Source organism: Bison bison, unplaced genomic scaffold, assembly GCF_000754665.1.
Source record: "Bison bison bison isolate TAMUID 2011002044 unplaced genomic scaffold, Bison_UMD1.0 scf7180017864472, whole genome shotgun sequence".
In the NCBI taxonomy this organism is placed as follows: Eukaryota; Metazoa; Chordata; class Mammalia; order Artiodactyla; family Bovidae; genus Bison; species Bison bison.
The window spans coordinates 1,347,518-1,364,869 of NW_011495033.1; the positions used below are offsets into that span (position 1 = coordinate 1,347,518).

Genomic DNA, 17,352 nt, shown 5'->3' on the forward strand with positions numbered 1-17,352 from the left:
GGGGCATGAGTGACTTCTGGTAGGAATTTCAGGGAGATGGGCTTGCTCGTGAAATCCAGGGGACTGGATGACAGGTGGGGGTGTCTGGATTGCTACATCTTTCAAATATGAGACGATCCATTCCAGAAGCTCATGGTTCCAAGTAAACATCTTAGGACTTTTCTTTTTCCCTTCTTCCAAGAGGAGAGACTGGGGACAGGGGGATGGGGAAGAGGGGAGATTGGATGTATACATGAAGAACTTTCAGGGAAACCATACTTCCTAGAGGGGAGGACAGGTGGACAGCATTGAGGCAGAAGCCCAGGAAGTCAGGAAGTGGGAGGTGTCCGGAAGTGGGAGATGTCGGGGTAGAGAGCAACTGGTGGACCTCACTTGGTAGCCAGGCAGGTGTGCTGAGAGCTGTTTCCATTTTGTCAGTGAAAGGACTTTGCCCCGTTCTAGCTGGCCTGCTCCTTGGAGGTGTTTAGGACATTTAGGACATAGTGTGGAGTGTTGGATAGCAAAGGGAAGAGACCTGGGTGTCATCGCAGCTTGACGCCTCATCTGAAGAGCTTTATTTCGAAGTCCCTCCACTCTGTTACTTGACATCCAATCTGATGCTGATTCAGCCAGAGCGCAGAGTTTTGTGTGCTGAGGAGGAAGAATCTTGCTTGGGAAGCCAGCAAGAGGAGGGTCAGGTGCACTTTGAATTTTAATCCTGACTGTCCAGATGACAGACTTTTCCCACTGTCCTGGTTCTTTTGTCTATTCCCAGTCGAATCCTAGCATCTGTAGAAACCTGTAGTTTTTGTGCAAACGGTCAGGTAGGGAAGGGAAGGGACCTTCCGAAGAGATCTGAGCGAGTTTTGAAGAGAGCGCCTCCCCCTCCCAGTCTTTGTTCTCCTCCTCTTGAAGCCCGCCAGGGAAAGGTCCAAGGTGCCAGGGATGCAGAACCCGCTTGGCATCTGCATTTCCTTCCTGCTCAACTTGTGCCCTGAGTGTGTTCGGGCATGTGTGTGTGTGTGCATCCCTGGGTGGGGGGGAGCCCAGAGGGGGGCATCGGAGACGCTTGGCTGTGGCTGCAGCGCTGCAGCTCTAGAGAGACTGCGAGTGAAGGTCATGCTGAAGTGAGCGAGGCTCCAGTCCCAGCCCCGCACAGCCTCTGTGGCCCCATCCTTTGCGGTTGCACCCTATTGCTGCTGAAGTGGTTTTGCTCCCAGGGAGCCAGGGAGAAGCATCTGGGTGTGCCGCTGTCTGTCACAGCGTCAGAGCATCCTGTCAGGAACTGACTGATGCAGGTCTCTTTCGGGTGGAGACTCAGTGCCCACCCAGAGTCTGAAGGTTGTCCAACACTTCCTCTCGCAGAATTCTCCTTGATTTCTGCAAATTCTTGGATGTGATTTTTTTTTTTTACCATTGTTCTTGAAGATAAAAGGTGTATTGTTTTCTAGGAAGTTTCTTCTGAGGGTGCAGAAATTGTGGCCTCCACATTGGAAGTATTTCTCTGCGCTGTCAGCTCTCACTGATGGGAGGAGAGCACTAGGGGCAGCTTCCAAAAACCTGCAGGGTTTACGTTATTTGAGTCATCCTAGAGGAGGAGAGTTAGCCGGCAGTAGAGACTTGGAACCCATGTTGTTTTTCCTGCTACTTTCCTGCTCCATGCCTTGCCTTGACTGAGATGTTTTTCTCAGACCCCTCTGGGTGCCTCTTGCTGTCTGGGGACCTTTGCAGGACTAGAGAATAGTGAGCAGGTTATTTACCAGCCTGGAGCAAGGGTCCTGATTGGCAGAACCGTGGTCCAGGAAGGAGAGCAGAGCCCGCAAAATGCAGGAGGCTCCAGGGGCTCCCAGCTAGGGTCTGGGAATGGAGAATCTGAGCTTGGGAGCTGGCTTGATTGGTAGGAATACAGCCAAGCTTTTTTGTCTCAACTCTCAGACCCCAGGGCTCTGAGCTGGGGGTTGGCCACTGCTCTGCGTTACAAATGCAAGCCACCCTGAGCAGGGCCCTGGCCCTCGCACTTCTCTGTGTGTGTGGAGTTCTGACCGGTCTGGGGCTTTGCTGGTCATGGCTTCTCCATCAGGTGACTGACTGGCGGTTCCCCCAGCAAAATTGGTCGCCATGGAAATGGAGAAGAAGGAAAAGAAAATTGGGTTGGGGTGCCTTTGGACAGCTTCTGGAGGTCAGAACACGAGTTAGGTGTCCTCTCTCAGTGGCTTTGTGGTAGTGGCTTGTAATAGCTGGCCCTGAGATGGTTGGTGCGTGCTCTTAGGGTGATTAATGCTCCGAGGAACTTGGCCCCTTCCTGACTTTTCATGTTGAGGGCTGCTGTTGGGAGGTGGGGTCCCCAGAGATGTCAGTCTCCAGGGTCTGCTTGTTTGGGCCTGAATCCCCATCTTGGCTTCGGAGTATACAGGGATGGATCCTCCTGTGTTAACAGAGAGAGGCAGACTCATCAGCAAGTCTTGTTGGGGAAGGTATTTGTCGGGGAGAGGGAGGAGAAGACAGCTCCAAACATGAGCCAGAGGCCTAGGAAGTGCCTGGTGAGGGGATGGGTGTGTGCTGAATCGCAGGGCTCTGAATGGGGTGCCAGAAGGGACCGAGGGTCCCAGCCTTGAAGCACTCAGGAGGCCATTCTCTGCTGGGGTTCTGACAGTGAGTGCAGTGTCATGGGCAGCAACACATTCAGTACCGTTCCAGGACGATGCTTTCAGAGCCCCAGGCTGACCCTCTGTTTTCCTTCTCTTGCAGTCGAGTCATCCTACCTGTGTCTGTAGAGGAGGTAAGTCCTTTTCCTCTTTTTATCCAGAGTTGGAGATGCTTGCTTGTGACCCTCAGCTCAGCTGGGCTCCAGGCAGCCCTCACGAGTATTGTCGCATGGTTTTCGTGTTTGTCCTAGCATGGAGATAGTCAGTACTCAGTGTGAATTTTCCTGGTGCGTTTTTCAGTTGCAGGAAGGCACTTAATGTATCTGACCAACTGTGTGTGACCTGCCTCAAGCTGTTGGCCAGCAAGATAACTGTGGATAGACACAAAACCAGCCCCCACCCCCTACCTGCTGGAACTCTGCCCGTCTGGGGACATGTTACTGAGGAGATTAAGGACGTGCATTTCTGAGACCTCCGTGACTTGACAGGGAGGCCTGCCTGGCCCTCTCTGGTTGTGCAGCAGACCAGCAGGGCTGAAATCTCCGAGGCCCTTCCTCGCCACACTTAGGTGACTGCGAAGAAGGCTGAGGCTAGAACCCTCCTTTTACGGAGGGCAGGGAATGATAAATGGGCTTGGCTTGGCCTCTGTCCTTTTATGGTTCTTGGGCCCGACGTCCCCGTGAATGGCAATCTGGCAGGATTGACCTCATGAAGGTTCATAGGCCGAGCTGACTCAGAGTCGGCCTCCGGAACAGCAGAACACTGCCCCGGAGCCTCCCTCGTCCCGCCCTTCCTCTGAACTTCGTTCACGCTCCTCTCCCAGCTCAGCCTTGTTCTTTGATCCCTTCGGAACCACCAGAGCCCCCAGCTTCCAGCTGAGCTAAACTTCGGGTGAAGCTGCTCAGCTACGGTGCTGCCCACAGCCGCTCTTCGCTGCAGTGTCAGCTCCCTTGAGCACTTCCACCTGGTTCCACATAAGAAATGGTCCTTTGCAAGTTGAGACCGGGCCAACAGAGCCCGCAGCACACTTGAGATGAGAAGGAGGGTGGGCAGGCATCAGCCCCCCAGGGTGGGCTGCATCTCTGTTGAGAGCTATAGGAACCTGGGGGAGGGCTCAGAGGTGGACCTCGGACACAACAGGGGAGTTCCGGGAGAGGAGGATACGAGAAATGAGACTTGAGAGGCTGGGCGAGGGGGTGGCTGGGTGGATGCTGTGACCCCTGAGATGTACTGGGGGCCTGGGAATCATGTGCCTGGGCTGATAGCTGTTGGCTTGGAGGGTGGGGGGCGGTCCCTGCTAACCCATCTCTTTTGGGGTCCTTGTTCTCTTTATGAAAAATAGCAAGTGATGATTTTCCAAACCAGGAGACCAGGCAAGAAGGCCCAGCATGTCACTTGCCCTGAAACTCTGCTGTTGGGGGTCTGGTGACTCCCTCTCTGCTGTACAGCAGGGTCCCATACCCCAGTGAGGCAAATGTCCCCTGGAAATTCAGGAGCGCCTCAGAGTGGCATTTAGGGGTGAAACGGATCTTTTCTTACAGGGAGTTTCTCGACTTTAATGACAAGTGGGAGTGTCTGAGCGAGGTGGCAGATGCAGGAGGGCCGGCACTTGTCTAGGGCAGCTCTGGGCTGATTGCTCATGGTGGGGCCACGAAGGGCGGGAAAGGGGAAGACACCTTGAGAGCGTCTGCAATTGCTGGTTTTCAGTTTGCAGTGGCTTGTTTGTTGTTTTTTTTTTTTTGGAGCCTTGAGGAAGTGGTGAGGTGGGGTGAACCAAGCCTGAAAGCAGAAGCTTAGGAAGTAAGCACAGGTCGGGATTTCATCTGTAAGCCTGATGATGGTCAACCCGTTCCCAGCCAGAAACCACCAATGAGGAAGCGGTGCTTGGCCTGTGTCAGGTTGAAGCAGGAGCTGCTCTTTGGTTGGCTGAACCTTAGTTCCAGAAGATCAGAAAATCTTGGGTGGGGAAGCCCTAGAAGAAATAAATAATGACCAGTCTTCCCAGAGTCTTTATTGATAACCCGTCCTGACTGGAAACAGCCCAGTGTCACGTGGCAGTTGGATTCACTTCCCAATTGGAGGCCCTTGGAGCTTTATCATTTGGGAAGGGGAAGAGAAGAGAGAAGACCCTGTCTTCATGACCATCCCGATGGCTTGAGTCAATGTTTGGGGTGAAATCGGGTGTGGCTGGCCAGAGCCTTTGGCCTAACTGGGCAGGATTTCTAGATGCTCCGCAGCAGAGCCAGAGAGCCCTGGTCCTTTAACGTGCTATGTCCGCCAGCGGTTTCTTACTCAGTCCCACCCGCCTTTTCCCCCTCCTGTGGATAGGGCTGTTTTACTTCTCCTTTCCAGAGATGCACGGCACCAGGCCCCTTTGGTACCTGGCTTGGCAGGGCCATGGGGGTGGGAGCAACAGCTGCGCTGTTTTTCATGACATGTTCCAGGCCCACCCACCGCATCTTCCCGGGCTCCCACTTCCAGATTTGCCAGTGTGGTGGGGCCTCTGTTTTCCTTAGTTCTTAGGAGCAAAGGAGCAGCTCTCCAGGGCAGGGAGCAGTGTTCTGGGCCAGAGGAGGCTGCAGTCCTGGTCTCCCCAAGGCTCTTTATCTGATTTAATGTTCTGACCCCGAGCCCCCGCCTCTATGCCATCAGAGTCTGGCTGCTTTCTGTTTTTGCAGGGTGTGGAGCCCCGATGCCAAAGGGAACCCTCTGATATGAAAAGTGTCCCTCGCTGGTGGCTTGTGGAGGCCAGTCTTGCTCACCCCTTTGGATTAACAAAACCGCCTTCACATGTCTCATTGGGATTAAAGGATCAGAATATCAAGAGAGATTAAAAGAGAAAGATGCCAGCCCAGCACACTGATCCTCTTAGAGCCTGCCCTCTGATTCCTGCAGCTGAAGAGGAACCAAACGAAGGGGATTAGTCAATGCACGGGCCCCTCCCCAGGCAGCACCACCAGCCAGCAACCCAGTCCCCTCCACCAGGCCCTTTCCCCAGCCTGCCCTTCAGGATTGCTGATTCAGTGGTTGGATGTTCTCATGACTCTGAAACAGACTCACTGCTGCTGCTTAGGATCCCTGGCTAAGCCAAACCCTGACCCACTCGCTAGGGGTTTTCATGGACGCCTCTGTTAGGGGTTGGACTTGGAAAGGCACCGGGACAGCCTGGGGCTCTGTGGGGGCATTGAGGCAGCCTGGATGTAACTCCGGAGTAGCAAGGTCAGGGTGACTGGCCCTCACCCAGATGTGCCTCTTCACGGGATCAACTGAGCCTTGCTGGTTTGCTTGGGTCTTTCCTTGGCAACTTGTACTGTGTCTTTGCTTTGGAAGGTGGGTTCTTCCAGCCTCGCGGTGAACAGTGAGTCCTGGCGTGCTGCTTCACCTCGCAGGTTTTGCCCAGAAATGTCCCTGCGGAGCTCGGGAGGCTGCCGGCCAGAGCGGCCTTCCAAGGCTGAGGCGGAGCGGGGGAAGCCGCACTGCTCCTTGCTGCTGCACACAGTAGCTTCCGCGCGGCTGCCCAGAGACACAGCTTTTCTGCTTTAATCTCAAGGAGAGAGAGACCTTTGTCTTTCGCTCCCGGGAGTACCAGGAGCTTGGGGAGGGAGTGTGGAGGGGTGAGGCAACCTCGGTCCCCACCTCTCCCCCAAACTGTAATCAAGTACCTTTCTCTCCTTTCCTCGTACTCCCTGAACTGTTGTGGCCCGTGGCGTTGGCCATGACAGGGAAGAGGCATCCCTTGGTGTAGGTGCAACTTCCTGCTTTAACAGCTGCTGTTTGTTCTCTTCTCACCTTGTTTTCCCCTCTAAACAGAAGGGCCAGGCCTGGGCACTGCCCGGGTCATTGGCCCTCATACCGTGTTGTCCTGAGGGGATCAGAGGAGGCCAGCAATCTTGACTGGTGACTTGATAGGGTGGCATGTGACCCAAATAAAGGAAAACTAGGCTTTGGGCACCTAGTAAGTGCCAACCTAGAGGGTGCATCTGGCCAGCACTGTGGGATAGGAATCTGTGCTATGGAATACGAGAAGCAGGGCACTTGCTTCAGCCCTACCAGGAATCAGGAAAGCATCAGGAGATTTGGTTGCCTGCAAGACTTCTCCCTGAGGTGCTGGCAGGGGAGGAGGGGCCCAGTGCTGGAGCGGAAGCAAAAAGATGAGCCCATGTGACAGCAGGGGTTGTGGATTTCACGGAGCATTGGGTGCGTTTGTTTACAGAAAGTCACGTCTGTTAAGGGGGATGGGATAAAGAGACTTCTAGCAACCAGCCCGATCTTGTTTGGGAATCTGGGACCAGAGTCAGACACAGAGCAAAAACTACCTTGGATTCTATAATCTATTTTCTGGATAGTGGTATGAAATGAAGTATATTCACCTGCCTCCTTAAACCTTGAAGGAGGATGTGAAAAAGGGAAGGATGAAATTAGACACCTCTGACGGCTAAAGAAGGGGCACAGAGCAGCGTTGTCAGTGGCTCTGGGGGAGATTTGGACCAGGCCACTTTAGGAACTACGGGATGAGCCCCCGGATTCAGGGATCCCAGAGCCATCTCAGTGGACAGCTCCCGGCAACAGGACTCTGTGCAGCCCTCAAGAAGATTCTGGGTTGGCAGTAACTCCCCTCTCTGTGTTCCTTCAGTATCAAGTAGGGCAGCTGTATTCTGTGGCTGAGGCCAGCAAAAATGAAACGGGTGGTGGTGAAGGCGTGGAGGTCCTGGTGAACGAGCCCTATGAGAAGGACGGCGAGAAAGGCCAATACACGCACAAGATCTACCACTTACAGAGGTAGGTGCCCGCAGCAGAGCCAGGGTGGGGCCTGCTGTCAGAGCGCAGACGGCGGCCCATTGCGGGTGTTTGTAGTGTTGGCTGGTTACTCAAGTTGTTTCACCTGTGACAGTGGGTAGAGGTGGTTCTTCTTTGCTCTTTTAAGGGCTGTTCTGTTTGTTTTTAAAGTGTTACTTGCCCCACCAGGCTCCTAGTCCCTAGAAGGGATAGTGCTTATCTTCTTGTGGGCCCTTTCATTGTCTGTGAGTACAAAGAGTGTGTGTGTGTGTGTGTGTGTAAGTGGGTGTTTGTTTCCTTTATTGTTATGTTATCTGACAGAGATGGGATCTCTTCTTTCTTTTCTTATCATGGCTGTTTCACTGTCAGCATATTTGGCCTCTTTTAAAGCACATGCAGTCTACGAACAGACGTGCTGGCAGTGGTTTTGCCAATCTTGAAATAAATTTACCGTTATTTCCACATGTTCATAGGCAGTCCTCCACTAAAACTCCTTCTGCACAGATCCTGTGATATGTTTAGTATGTGTAAATCTATAATAAATTGTGCCTAAAAGTAGAATTGTGGCTTCAGATAGTGTTTTAAATTCTGATGTTATAAAATCGGGTCCTGGAGAAATTTTGGTACCTCTCTTTACCTTGAAGCTGTTAAGTATTTAAAAGTATTGCACAAACTGATTTGGGTACCAGAATCCGTTGCAAATCACACAATTGCTGAATCCCTAACCAAGACAGTAATATTTTCGTAAACTGTAAACTGGCCCAAAAGAACGTTGAAAGTCATAGTAAACTTAGACCAGCTCAAGTGGATGTTGAATCAAGCTTGTTTTAGAAGCGACCCACTGCTGGAAAAAATAAGCCTTCAATTTCTTTTTACAATTGTGGTAAGATGTACACAACACAAGATTCACTGTTTTTACCATTTTTAAGTTAAGTGGCATTAAGTACGTTCGCATTGCTGTGCAACATAGACCTGAACCTTAATCTCTAGTCAATTCAACTGAACAAAGCAGTTCCATTTTCATTTGGTAAAATTGCTAATTGAAGTCTGCTCTAGGGATGTAGAAGCGCCAGCCCGGGGGCTGGTCCACGGTTCTGTGAGTGCCGGAGCGTGCAGAGCAGTGCTGAAGTGGGGGAGGAAATCTCACCACGATCCCACTTCCTCGCCATTTTGCTCTTTTCCCTCTACACCTCCCCTTCGACCTTTGAGCTGACTGCCTACCCATTCTTTCTGAGCCATTGATGAGAGTTAGGCTCAGGACAAACCTTCCTTGTAGTGCGTTTGTATTGGGTTGGCCAAAAAGTTCATTTGGGTTTTTCCATAAGGTGCTGCAGAAAAACCCAACAAACTTTTTGGCCAGCCCAACATTTTTTAATGAGAACTTTGAAAAGACGTAGTGAGGCTGGTAGCAGGGACCAGTTGGTTCCTCGAGACGTAGTCGAGTACATGTAGAGAGTAGGCCCTGTCTCACCCTCTTCCTTATGGAGAGGGTAGAAGCTTTGAACCTGCCTACCACTAGTCTTTTTATTGGCTAGGTCATGCAGCTTATGGAGAGTTAGTCCCCCAACCAGGGATTGAACCCGGGTCCACAGCAATGAAAGCCCACGTCCTAACCACTTCACCACCAGGGAATTCCACCCCCACCACTGCTGTTAACCGCAAGACACCCAACTGCTATAAAAAGAAAACTAAAACCAAACCAACAGTGCTGTGTGCCATGGCCACCTCTCCTCATAAGGACCAAAGCCTTCCTATCAGCTGTTAGTCTTCCCGGTCAAAAACCACGGGTTCACCACACCCTCTACCTTCTTCATCATATCACATCAAGTCCTTTTGAGTCCATGTCCTTGGTTATATCAGCGTTTCTCTTTCCTTCCAGTCTCTTGTCTGGATTATTTGCCACTCAGCACAGCTCCTAGTATTCTGTCCAGATCTGTTGCTCCCCAGCTTTAGAGCTATAGATGGCCCTTTGCCCCCGGGACAAAGTCCATCCTCTGTGGTGTAGATGCAGGATCTTCTGTGGCTCAGCCTCTGCTAGTTCTCCTGTGTTCCCCACCTTATGCCTTATGCCAGTTGCTCTGAACTTCTCTCTCTTCCCCCCAGCTTTTCCCATCCCACCCCCGTCCTCTTGTCTAGCTCAGCCCTACCCACTCACGACTCTGTGTTTTCACATAAACCTTCCTCTCCCTGGGGAACCTCCCCATTCATGTGTCCTCGCAGTGCTCTGCCTGATTAGTTCCACTCCGCACTAGAACGGAAGCTCCCTGAGGACAGGGGCCACGGCTGCGTGATGTGTGCGTGTGTCCCATGCCTGGCACACGCAGACACCTGAATGAGTATGGCTGTGAGTGAGTGGGTCTCGGGACTGCTCTCTCTGTTCGAAGTTTGCTCTCTCCTGGGGGTAGCTCATCTTTCTGAGGCCTCAGGCACCAAAGCTGATGAGGTTATTGGCACCTGCTAAACTGCATAGATTACCAGTTAAAAACTAAGGTAGAGAGGATTTCCCTGGTGGACCAGTGACTGAAACTCCACACTCCCAATGCAGGGGGCCCAGGTTCAGTCCCTGGCCAGGAAACTAGATCCCACGTGCCACAACTAAGACTCAATGCAGCCAAATAAATATTTTTAAAAAACTAATAACACTAAGGCAGAGGAATATACATACCTTAAAAAAAATAAAAAGTGCTCATACTTTATATACCTGTTGTTCTGTAACTTGAGATAAGAAATTATTTTGTCCTGAAAGGCAGGATGGCCCTGGGGCCCTCCTGGCCACTAGAACTGACCCCAGCATATCAGATCATCTTGGATCCCCTATTCCAAGTCGGTCAGCCAGTCATTCTGGTCCAGTCTCAGAGACGTCTCATCCTCGCAGGGTGTAGTGTCGTGCCCTGGGCCCAGTGAGCTCTGGAAGGGTGTGTAACGATGGCGTGGGGACTGATGAGCCGCGGCAGGTAGCCTGGGGCCTCATCCGCTGTGCTGCTCCTGCCAGGTCGTGGGGCAGGTTGCAGATGCATGTTAGTAGCCAGCGGAGCTGGGGTGTCCGGCTCTGACTGCTGGCTCTTCGCATGCAACCAGAGTAACCTCCTGGTCTCGTGAGAACTAGAGTGTCAACTCCCCAGTGAAGAGACTGGAACTGTGCCCTGGAGGGTGTACCACAGAAGCCCACTGTCTTTAACTCTCTCCCCCTTTTCTCTTCATAACCCTTTTCTCACTACAGCAAAGTGCCCACGTTTGTTCGAATGCTGGCCCCAGAGGGAGCCCTCAATATACATGAAAAAGCATGGAATGCCTACCCTTACTGCAGAACCGGTGAGTACAGCCCCCGCCCCGCCGTGGATGTGTAGTTAAGTAGGCCCTGGGTGGCAGTGAGTTGGGGTGTGTCTCCCGCCTCCATTTTCCAGATTAAGCCAGTGCAAGGATGAGCTTGGGGTCTTTCTTCAGGCTGGTGGTGAGCGACAGTGTCGCCTAGTGCAATTTGGCAGCCAGCTGGGTGGGAACCACCAAGGAGCCCCGGCCCAAGACGCACAGAACCAGTCCCTCCTATTTGGGGATAGTATGATAATTGTGATTTTTTTTACTCATTACAAAAGTAATGTCCTCTGGGTAAGTTTCGGAGAATACATACAAACATAAGAAAGTAATCACCCGTGATCCTTCCGTTTTCTAGTCGCTGTTAACATTTTAGTGTCTTTCTGTCTAATCCTTTTTTAAAATGCTTTTATATACGTGTGTGTGTGTGTGTGTGTGTGTGTGTGTGTGTAAAGCCTCCAGACATGTTTTCCAGACAAATTTTGGGTCAAATGTTACTAATTATTAACTTGCCCGTTTTTACTCAGTAGGTGGAAAACCTATTTTCTGTCACTATCTATAGTCTATTTTTAAAAATTGGTTAATGGTTGCACAGAATTCCATTGTTTGAACATGCTAGGGTCTTTTTACACCCCTCCCTTAGTGTTAGATGCTGAAGTTTCCAGCCTTAATGGTATATATTCACGTTTGGCTTGAAAAGCAACTGTGAGGTTCAGGGACTCTGGAGAGAGGCCGTCCAGGACGTCCCTGGCGGTCCGGCGGTTAGCACTGCGTGCTGCCACTGCAAGGGTCATGGGCTCAATCCCTGGTCGTAGGAAGTAAGATCCTGCATGCCATGTGGCCAAAAGATTCTTTTTTTAAAAAAAGAGAGGGGCAGTCATAGGAAAGAGCCTGTTAGGGTTACCTTCTTGCCCGGGTGAAAGACCAGGCTTATACACCAGAAAACGTAGCAAGGAAAACCCTGATATTATTGGAGAAGTGTTGAAATAAGCCCAATGTGTGATGACAAAGGATTCAGAAACAGCTATCCCCCAAGTATGTTACGTAACACCTGCCATCCGCACACCAGATTTGAGGAGGGGAGGCCCAGCAAGAGGGAGATCACTGGTAAGAGCCATGAGTCAGCGCCTTCCACTCGACCAGCATGTTCTATAGTTGAAGGAGGGAGTGGGAGTGGAAGGCTTCTCTTAATCTTCACTAGTCTCGTCTCTGGGTTTTCTATTCTAGACATTCTGGGATTCCCTTTTCAAAATTCCTAAGTCTTGAGGGTTGTTTTGAAGCAGACCTCTTGGACAGCCCATGCTGTTACTGATGCATATCCTCGGTGGGGGTTCCCTCCAGGTCCCTGGAACTTGACTGTGAGTTACGAGGATTTCCCTCCAGCCGGTCTGCATTTGTTGGTGCAGACAGTCTGGCTGTGGGGTCCTCCTGCCAGCCTCTGCTTACATGTACTATGACACTTATCTTCTCATTTGTGGGGACCCAGCACTCCCTAGATTGTATCTGATGAGGAAAATTGTGTGGTCCTCATCCTGTTCAGGGAATGACTGCCATCTAGAAACAGGGTCATTGCTCTCTGGTCCTTGTTCACTCGAGAACCTTGTATCAGGAGATGCTCAGTCATTGGTGGGGCCTGGCATGTGTAATGCCTAGAGTTTTATTGCTATAGCTGAAAACGCAAACATCGCTGTTCCCTAAGCATCAGACAGGACGCTGTTCAATTCTTGGAAAAGGAGCACACACACACTTTCCTAAAAGACACACAGTGTGCGCCGTGGCTGGGTGCGGCTGGTCTGGGGCCAAGGGTGAGTTTTCCTGATGTCTCAGAGAGCTGCACTGAGCATGCATCATAAGAACCTTAGCCAACTTGGCATAAAGGAGGCAAGCGGGTAGTGTGGACTGCTGCATGCCCGGGGCGGGGTTCTGGGTTCACAGCTTGTGCCCGCTGAGCCGCTGCTGCCCTCTGTGTAGTTCTGGGGAGAGTGAGCTACAGCTGACGGGCATTTTTCTAGACGCCTTATGTTCATTAGCATCTTGTTCTGATCCGTGGCCAAAAGAAGAAAACCAATTTCTAAATACCCCACGGAGAGGAGAGGCAGGCAGTGAGGGAGAGGAGGTTGGCTTCTTCAGTGGGTGCTGACTTTACATTCAGAACCCACCATCATGCAGTATGAGTGTTTGAATCTTAGATCTGTTCAGTTAGACATGGGTCTTTTAAAAGAGCTCTGAACAAGGAAGGCTGTGTCCAGTTCCCGCTGGGGACTGGTGGGAGAAAGATTATTAGTTCAGAACTCTTAGGCTGGCCTAAGCAGATCAGAGTTGAAGTGAGAGGGATAATGGGGCGTGGAGCAAAATTCCACATGCCTTTTGGAAGGTTCTGACCTTGTTCTGAGTAGAAGGAAGATGGATTTGCAATATTCTACTTGTTCTCAGCTTTTTCTGTCCTCTTAACCTTATTTCTCTCTATTTCTTATCCCCCGATGCTCATGAGTTGGGACATGAGCAGAGGGTAAGATGGGCCTGGGCCTGTAAATGATAGCAGGAAGAGACACTTGCTTTTAACAGCACATAGACTAAAACTTGAATGATTCTGAGTTTAGCATGGCCCCTGTGCAAGGATGACATGCAAATTCATGAAGCACTCCATGAAAAAAGGAAAGAAAGTAGGAAGAGGGAAATAAATATTTCTCCTCCTGCCTCTCCCTCTAACCTTAACCCTGTCTGAATACAATCTCAATAAAGACATAGTTTTGGGAGGATTTCTGTTTTTTGTTTTTTGCTACACCACACAGCATGTGGGATCTTAGTTCCCTGTCTTGGGGTTGAACCTACGCCCCTTGCCTTGGAAGCATGGGAAGGACCTTACTGGTCTCCTTGGAGAGCCCTGTTTTCCAACTGCAGAGAGTTTACTGAGGCTCTTCCAGACTACCTAGGGTTGCAGTTTGAAGAAAAGAGAACTGTCTGAGTGCAGAGGTGTTTGGAAGCAGGGAGGCTGGAAAAGATTAGGGAGGATTGTCTGTTCACCCATGTTAGCATGAAAGGCCATTAAAGGGGGGTCATCACCCTTGTACATTCACAATTTGTCAGAACTGAGTGGATCTGCTTCTCAGGATCCTAGAAAGAGCTGATATCCAAAGGTATCCCCCACCCCCGCCCTCCCCGAAATGCCAAAATATTAAGTTATAATGAAATACAGAATGACTAATGAAACCAGATATTCCTGTTTGCCAAGTAGGACTTTCTTCCCTTGTGGGCTCATCTACTCGGGAAACCAAATTCCAGCGTGTAGTGGAGAACATCATCCACTTGCTTAAGTGATCAGACCCTTGTGTGTATCGATCAGCACATTCCATCCCGGCAGAGGCCAAACTAGAAAGCTGCTCGGGGAGCATAGACTCAGAATCAGGTGGTTTGTTGGAGAACCCTGGTGACGCATGTCATCAGACCAGGCCAACCTGACACTCAGGGTGGGGCTGCTAGACAGGCCTCGTACAGCGCCAGAGAACTGCTGCCACGCTGGTCTCTTTGGACTCACCCTTGATGGATATTGCACCCATCATTTCCTTTTTTTTAAACGAATAACAGGGCAGTTATTTCAATAAGCCTTTTAGTTATCATCTTGATCTGTTGCTTTCTTCCAAGTAACTTCCGTTGGATTCAGGGAGGTTACTGAGATCGTCTCTTGGGTTGTTTCTCTTTCTCTCCTTTCTTTTTAAAACATTTTCCCTTTATTGATTTTAGTGGAGTGTAGCTGATTTACAGTGTTGTGTTAGTTTCAGGTATATGTACAGCATAATGATTCTGTTATACATCTACAGTCACTCTTTCTTTTTCTGATTCTTCTCCCATGTGTTATTACAGAATATTGAGTAGCATTCCCTGTGCTGTACACTAGGTTCTTGTCAGTTATTCTTGGGTTGTTTCCATAGGAGGTGGATCTTATCCCTTATATTTCAGCTTGTCCTCATCTCAGTCTCAGAGGTAACCTTAGTTTCAGTTTTGGAGTCAGGGAGCTTGACTATTAGCCCCACATGCTGTCAGAGGGGGCAGTGGGGGCATCCATCCAAAATTGCACCAACTCCTAAATTCAGAGAGTGCCGAATGATCTGGGCTGTGGTCAGGAGGAAAGCTAGTCCGTTCCTCAGTGACATTAGAGCTGCCATCATTTTCTCTGATAAATAATTGAACAGTGTTTTCCGAGGGGGTCTCATTACAATGAGCAGGAGTGTGGCGGGTGAGAGGTTTGGTTACCGTGACAGGAAGGATGCAGAGGGCAGATAGACAGTTCCTGGCCTACGGCGCCCTGCCCTGTGCCCCTGGAAGCAGGGGCCGGGCGGGAGGAGGGGGACACCAGGGGATGGTCTGACCACAGAGCCGTGGGGCTCGGTGCTTCAGCTCATCAGGGCTGCTCCCTGTCCTTGCCCAGCTGGGAATAGTCCCCAGGAGCCAGTAGTGGCATCCCTTTAATGAAACCCCATATTCGGCCTTCGGGGACTTGTGTACGAGTCAAACTCGGAGGTGGTGCATTTGAGGTCCCAAATGCACTTGCTGGGACTTGGAGGGTGACTGTGGCGTAAGCCCCAGGGAGTAAAAGTCTTTGCTTCCATGGTCCCAGGGTGAGGGGTGGATATTTTATTCATCTTCATTAATCTTTTTCTCTCTTCTTTCTATGTCCTTGCTGTGGAGCAGTTATCACAGTAAGTATTTTCAGGGGCGTTGGGACTGTAGATGATTTATAAGGAAAGGAGAAAGAAAAATGGAGCTGCCCTGGGGCCTCCTGGATATTCCTGTCTTTGTCCTGGGTGACGTTTGGGGCTTTTGAGGCCTCATCCTTTCAATCCTGATGAGGAACTTGTTAATTGGCACCGTCCCCTCCTGCTTGAAGCTGCATTGGCAGGTGGTTTTGTAGGTGCTGCAGCAGTCAGTAGTCAGGACTGTGGCGTCCTAGCCCCAGGTCTCATGTGTACAGAGTGACGTGTGGCTGTCCCCTGCCCGCCCCGGGCCTGGCCTCCTCAAGGCTGTACAGAAAACTCCAGTGCCGCTGACCCGATCAGGGCATTCCCATTTGGGCATCTGTTGACCCCAGTGAGCACTAGGCAGGATTGTGGCATCAGCCTGGTCTTCTCCTTGCCCAGCCCCTCTGTCAGCGCCCCCTCTGTCCTCCCTGCAGAATCCTCATCCAGGTAAACACAGGAAGTTTCGGGGAGCCTGATTCCCACTGAGGAGTTAGGGGGTTAACATGTTCCTCCTTTAAGTAGTTCCAGTTTTTAAAACCACTAAGGGAAGAAGATGATAATTAGTATGAAGGCTTAAAAGGCTGAGAACTTCAGCCTCAGCTGAAGGCTGGCTAGTGGCAGGGGAAGGGGGCAACACGCTCGGATGGCTCGGGAGTCTCCCTGTGCTCTTCCCACGCTGCCAGTCAGCCTGTACACCCTGCACACGAGGAGAATGGCAGAGATACAAGGATTAAGTACGTGAATTTTGAAGTCAGACAAAACTGAGTTTGAGGCCCAGGTCTGTTGTTATCTCTGTGGACTTGGGAAGTCCCCTCTGAACTTCACTTTCCTCAACTGTGAGGTGAGGGTCGTGTTGCCACAGCCCTCACAGGCTGGGGTGAAGACTGAGTGAGGTACCGTGCGCCTGGCGTACTGTGGGCCCCCGGTACAGTGAGCTGTCGGTACCAGGCAGAGGCTGGGGGCTCCTGCCTGCCCAGAGTGGGTGGTGAGGGGCAGTTACTCTGCAGCTTCGAGCCGAGTGACTGCAAGGTGTCCTTTCCCCTCCCGCAGAATGAGTACATGAAAGAAGACTTCCTGATTAAAATTGAAACCTGGCACAAACCTGATCTTGGGACCCTGGAGAACGTAAGTAGCACTTCCCAAGCCCCCCGAGGCCTTCCAGGCCTCAGGACAGGGTACTGAGACTATCCCTGCCCAGGGCTCTTCACTGTGGTCCCCTTTTTCTTGGCCAGGAAGCTCGCAGCCTGTGCCTAGATCTGTCCTACCAGCATGGGATTGCTCTGTCTCTAATCTTAGAAGTATGATCTCCAAGATGCTTTCAAGGACCTTCTGCTAGTGCTGGGATTGGTCTAAAATACAACAACTGGCACAGAAGAGCTAAAGTTTTACAACATCAAAATGAGCGAATCCCCTGACCACCCAGTGGGCCTGGGTTCAGTCCCTGCTCAGGGAACTAAGATCCCAGAGCCACATGTGCGATGCGCCCCCACACCCCTGAAAAAAGCCCATCAAAATTACAGCCTCTGTAGAGCACAGTTTGCCAGTAACTCCTCAGGTTTAAAATATACGTGTCCCTTACTCCAGCAGTTCCACACCTAGGAATTTATACTATAGTTATGTTTTCGTATGTGTGAAATCACTCAATATACAGGGAGAGTCATTGCTGTATTGTTGGTGTTGGTTTAGTCACTACATCATATCCGACTCTTTGCGACTCCACAGACTGTAGCCTGCCAGGCTCTGCTGGTTATGGGATATCCCAGGCAAGAATCCTGGAGTGGGTTGCCATATCCTCCTCCAGGGACTCTTCCCAACCCAGGGATCAAACTGAAGTCTCCTGCATTGGCAGGGGGATTCTTTACGACTGAGCCATTCTTGGTGTAGCCAAAGGTTAAAAACAACAT

General features: G+C 50.9%; 1 protein-coding gene across 4 annotated transcripts in view; it reads left to right on the top strand.

Moving 5' to 3' along the window:
- PITPNA (phosphatidylinositol transfer protein, alpha) overlaps positions 1 to 17,352 on the top strand; it is a 35,867-nt gene that overhangs the window by 1,265 nt on the left and 17,250 nt on the right. For 2 of the 4 annotated variants that reach the window (XR_827162.1, XR_827163.1), the window contains exons 1-5: positions 7 to 2,758; positions 7,258 to 7,403; positions 10,621 to 10,712; positions 15,402 to 15,409; positions 16,499 to 16,573. Coding sequence is in view for 2 of the 4 variants with exons in the window: in XM_010861342.1 (XP_010859644.1) it covers positions 2,681 to 2,758; positions 7,258 to 7,403; positions 10,621 to 10,712; positions 15,402 to 15,409; positions 16,499 to 16,573 (399 nt within the window). In the remaining 2 variants the exon portion in view is untranslated. Of the gene's footprint in view, positions 1 to 6; positions 2,759 to 7,257; positions 7,404 to 10,620; positions 10,713 to 15,401; positions 15,410 to 16,498; positions 16,574 to 17,352 lie in introns of those variants that run through there. The other 2 variants (XM_010861343.1, XM_010861342.1) reach the window with 2 other exon arrangements.